Here is a 5,312-nt window from a genome sequence, read left to right as displayed (position 1 = left end):
ATATATGTGTTCATGTGTATATGTGCGATCACAGTGATTCATGTTCCTGACTGTGAATAGTTAATAGTTAATCAGCTATAAATACTGATATTGCTTCCTAACTTAAAAATAGTGCATGACAATGTGCAGATTATAATGTGCATTTCTTAATCTTTCTTTTTGTCTGTGGCAGGTATCCGACTAGCCTGACACGCGCGGACTGTTGTCATTTGTCCTCTGGCATGTCATTTGTCCTCTGGCATGTCAAACGAGGGGGCGGCCCTTGAGGTTGTGGCGGATGGGGTTAATAGGCCGCAGGCGTGAGTGAAAGTCCACACCTGCCGACTAACGCTCGGAACACCTGTGTCCGATGCGTGTAATTCGGAGGTGGGGGCTACTTAAGGGGAGGGATCAACTGGGTATAGGGTGGAGAGCCTACCATTCGGAGCAGTGAGCCGAGGATAGCACACCTTTACACAACTGGGACTCAAATTAGGTAATTTCCTTCCTTTTTCCTTTTTTTTTAAATATTTGATTTTGGTTTGACACACCTTTTAAGTTTTCAATCATGTTTTTGTGTTTTTTATGGGAACCCTATACACCAAGGAGTACCAATTAGGAGTATCCATTTTCATTTAGGATTTGGGACACATATATACAATTAATTTTACACATGGTCTACCATATCTCTCCATAAACCCTTTTCCTCCACGTTTTTTTCTTCATATACTATTTACTGGGGGAGAGATCAATGAAAGGAGCTAGGGTGGAGGCGACCCACATAATGTTTCCCAACCTATAACCTGACCTATAAATTAATTATAGTTTATTTCCCTAAACAGTGTTTCCTGAGTGCTGCGATACCTCCCACCAAACATAAGGATGTCATAAAGCATAGTGGATCCATAAGTCATTGGCCTCTTTTCTGGCAATGATGGGTGTACCGAACACAACTGCCGTCACGGAGTTCCTTCTTGCGGGATTAACAGACAACTCAGATCTGAAACATATTCTGTTCACCTTTTTCCTTGTTATTTATACCCTGACTTTGTTTCAGAACATGGGACTTATAGTGCTCATCAGTAGCAATAGTCAACTTCATACCCCTATGTATAGCTTCTTGTGCCACTTATCCCTTCTTGACATATGCTACTCTTCGTCAGTTTCAATAAGGATGCTGATGGACTTTGTCTCAGACAAGAGGTCCATATCAGTAGCTGGATGTGGATTTCAGATGTTTTCTTATGCTGGATTTGGAGGAACCGAGTGCTTTCTCTTGGCGGCCATGTCCTATGACAGGTTCGTGGCCATATGCCACCCACTGTCCTACCTACAAATGATGAGCAAGCAGACAGTTGTGATCCTACTTGTGCTCTGCTACCTGGGGGGCTTCCTCAATGCCGTGGTTGAGACTTGTTTCTCGCTCTTGCACTTGGACTTCTGTGAACCACGCCCGCATATTCACCACTTCTACTGTGATGTCATTGCACTGATCGTGATTTCCTGTGGTGACACCAGACTCAATCAATTGATCCTCTTCTCCTTTGTGGGATTTATTGAGCTCTCATCTCTTTTAGTGATCCTGGTCTCCTACTTATACATCATAATATCTGTCGTACGTATCCGTTCCTCCACAGGGCGCAAGAAGGCCTTCTCTACGTGTGCATCTCATTTGACGGTGGTGACTTTGTTTTATGGAACGATCATTTTTATGTACCTCAGACCTTCAACGGCCTACAGCCCGGAGCAGGACAAAGTAATAGCTGTATTTTTCACTATAATTATTCCCTTCCTGAATCCTCTAATATACAGCCTAAGGAATCGAGACGTGAAGACTTCTGCCAAAAAATTGGGAGTTTCCTTAAAAAAAATGGGAAGCTTTGCTGTACTTTGACAGTTATAGAAGTATTCAGTGTTTGAAGGTAACAATATGCAAAGTATTTGATGGACTCATAAATTAGTGTCTATATGTCTGTAGCTACTAGCACACTTTCTTCAATTTGTCAGCTGAAATGATCACATTTATTGGAAATTTGGGGGGTTATTCACAAAACTGCTGAAGGTAGCCGAGTGAAAAACCCAGCTGAAGTGAGCTGAACTACGTTCGGCTATTTACTTCTGGCTTGTACGGTTGATTTCAGCCGTACATTGGCTGCCTTCGGCTGCACTTCAGAAAAAAAAAACAATTGGGTGAAGCTAGCAGTGACAGCTAGCTCCACCCAACTGGTTCCTATTGGCCGGCACCTGCTAGAGACTTCCCGGCCAATGAATAACAACTGGGCAACTCCGCCCAGTTGTTATTGTTTAATGACAGTTTAGCGTCCCGATTTGGGGACATTTGGGGACGCTGATCTGTCATTACAACTGGGCGGAGCGAGCCGTGAGATCATGGCTCGCTCCGCCCAGCTGTCCTTTGCGTTTTGAAAGGCCGGCCTTCGGCAGGCCGTTCACCCCGCTTTAGCTGTCACTTCGGCTCAGTCGAGCCAAAGCAAATGTCTTCGGCTTGGCTGAGCCGCTCCCGCACCTCCGGCTGCTGTATGAGCTATTGTGAATAGCCCGTACAGCAGCCCTTCGGTTCGGCTGAAACGAAGGGCTCCAGCAGCCGAAAATACCCGAAGGAACAGCCGAAGCTACAACTGGATCGTTCCGCTCCTTTGTGAATAGTCCCCTTGGAGTCAAATTCTCTTCAGGCTACACCCAGCTCATGATAGACTGAAGGGGGGAGGAGCTTGTGTAGAGGGAGGCCATTGAGGAGGGACTTGCAGTAGACGAGATGAGAGATAAGAAGGGAGTGGATGAGTGGCTTAATGGTCTCATTGGTGAGGAAGGGGCGTATTTTGGAGATGTTATAAAGGTGAAGTCAACAGGCTTTGAATAGTTAGATGTGGGGCAGGAAGGTGAAGTCGGAATTCAGGGTCATAGTTAAGACTTTGGCATGAGGGGAGGGAGGGATAGTTATCTGCGACCCTTGTGCTGGAATTTTTTCTCCACCAATTTTAGGTGGTGGCCTCTATGTATGTAAATATGTATGTAAATAAATGAGGCTCAAGGACACGAGGGGGTTGAGTTGTGGAGTCGAGAGGTATATTTGAGTGTCATTGGCATAGAAATGGTATTGGAAGCCGGGAAGCCGTGCAAGGTTATCGACATTGAGGGGAATTTTTAAGCCTTAGCCATAGACAGTTGTACAATGCACTGAAAAGTCTGAGCAGTCCATAGTCCATCCCATGATGTCCATCTGAGTCTGAGTCAATCCCATGATGTCCATCAGCAATTAGTGCCAATGGTGACCCAACATGGCACTGTACGGTGGTTTCGATTTTGATGGCTGCTTAAATGTTTGGAAAGACCGTGTGATTTATCCATGTTTGGGAAAGTAATACTGGAAAGCCAACATTCTGAAGTCAATGAACTTTGCCAGTATAAATGGTGCATGTTCGGTAATAGTTCTTCTGAAGCCCATCTTTAGATATAACTGGGAGGCATCAATCTGAGCCATCGAGGTACTTAACACCACTGCACTGCTGCCCCTCTTACGGGCATAGTCAATGACTGTTCTGCGCAAGGCCTTGGAGATCCCTTTCCCTCTATACTGTATTTTATGGGAACTGACAATCTCTTAAGCTCCACTTGGTTTTCTCCAGTGGGATTTTCCAGAGGGATGGCAGCGACCATCCCTACAATTTCCCCAGCCAGCTCCGCCACCCAGAAGCAGTAACCATCCCGCTCCAAGTAATATTTACGGATATTCATCATGTCGTTAGTCAGGCTATTCTGGACATAACTAGCATAGACATGCCTGTTGAGGAGCCATATTGCTGCTACACCAAGGGGCATCACCATGATGGAGAGCAGGTAAGACCCTGTAGTCTGTAGAAGAACCAAGAACAAGGCCAGCAGGAGAACCCAGATGTAAGGTAGACTGAGAGTGTGGAGGAAAGCAGTCTTGGAGTGTTCTTTAATGCCTTGGGAGAAGATATCTCGGACTGCCTCATAATCCGAGTCCTTGTACAGCTGAATAACGTAGTCAGGCATGGTCTCCTCCTGAAAAAGAAAATGAAAAGGTGAACATCATAGACGTCCTACAACTACATGGAGTGTTCATAGTCAAAGACACACGTGAAACCACATCCAAGACAATGGCGGTGGACATGACATTATGGTTTGAAAGGTCTTCACCTGCCAAGTGTGAATCTCCCCGGTGTTACTGTACCATATGAAGGAATGGGAAAGTCTACAGCAGGGATAGGCAACCTTGAGATTCCAGCTGTGTGAAACTACAAATCCCTCCATGCTTCGGCCTCTGCTAGTCATGTCTGTGACTGTCAGTCTTGTAGTTCCCTAAGAGCAGGAGTGCTGGGGTTGCCTACTTCTGGTCTATAGGTATGCATGCTCTATATTTTTTTTTATAGCTCACCTTCAGTCAAAACGTATTGTTTTAACCCCTTAGTGACCAAGGACTTTATTTTCCGTTTTTGTACCCATGATATAATCCACATTTTAGGCCTGAAAATTACTTCAACCCTCCCCCCACACACACACATATTATATATTTTCTGAAAGCCGAGAACCCTGTAGAATAAAATGTCGGCAGTTTAAAATTTTCATGTTGCACGATATTAGCCCAACTTATTATCAAACCCCAAAATGTAGTGAAAAATGTCCTTAAAAACGTCTCTGCCTGCCGACCGGTCTGACCTTGGCCTGCTTACTGACCATGTCTCTGCCTGCCACCTGAACTGACCTAGGGCTGTTTATCAACCACGTTTCTGTCTGCCGCCTGGACTGACCATTTGCCCACATACTGACCACATCTTTGCCTGCCCCCTGAACTGACCTTGGCCTGCATACTGACAACATCTTTGCCTGCCACCTGAACTGACCTAGGGCTGTTTGTCAACCACATTTCTTCCTGCTGCCTGTAAGTGACCCATCTGCATGCCCAACTGACAAAGTTCCACCCAAAACACCAGCTTCAGCCATCCTCTAAAGACAGCTGCACTCCAGGAACCACAGGTACTGTTTTGTTTACCTTTTGCCCTGTACTTCCTGGCCACTGAACATAGCATTGTGTATAATTCCTGGGGTTAGCCAAGTACCACAAGGCCTGCTTGCCTCTATATTAAATACCACGGAGCACTTTGAAAGCCTCATGGAGCTCCATGGTATTTACAGTCCTCTCTCTGTGGCTAGGCTGCGAAAAAGTCTCACGAATGTGGTATCCCCATACTCGGGAGGAGTAGCAGAATGTGTTTTGGGGTATAATGCAGAGTATGCTTATGCTATGTGTTAATATTAGCTTATTAATTTACAACTTTGTATAAAAAAACATT

General features: G+C 45.2%; 1 protein-coding gene and 1 pseudogene across 1 annotated transcript; one reads left to right on the top strand and one right to left on the bottom strand.

Annotated features, from left to right (window-relative positions):
* The first annotated feature begins 910 nt into the window (after nucleotides 1-910).
* On the top strand, nucleotides 911-1,873 carry LOC108796946 (olfactory receptor 1019-like). The gene has a single exon (XM_018568509.1). It carries the CDS (start codon nucleotides 911-913, stop codon nucleotides 1,871-1,873), a length of 963 nt encoding a protein of 320 aa, XP_018424011.1.
* Nucleotides 1,874-3,337: 1,464 nt separating this feature from the next.
* LOC108796945 lies at nucleotides 3,338-4,014 on the bottom strand (annotated as a pseudogene).
* Nucleotides 4,015-5,312: the final 1,298 nt, after the last annotated feature.

This window comes from Nanorana parkeri, unplaced genomic scaffold, assembly GCF_000935625.1.
Source record: "Nanorana parkeri isolate BGI_ZX_2015 unplaced genomic scaffold, ASM93562v1 scaffold1200, whole genome shotgun sequence".
NCBI classification, from domain to species: Eukaryota; Metazoa; Chordata; class Amphibia; order Anura; family Dicroglossidae; genus Nanorana; species Nanorana parkeri.
Note: the sequence above shows the minus strand (reverse complement) of the source record. Positions and strands in the feature narration are given on the sequence as shown.

What these genes read in the sequence shown, in the direction of transcription:
- LOC108796946 (XM_018568509.1), top strand. Translation starts at nt 911, where the DNA reads ATGATGGGTGTACCGAACACAACTGCCGTCACGGAGTTCCTTCTTGCG.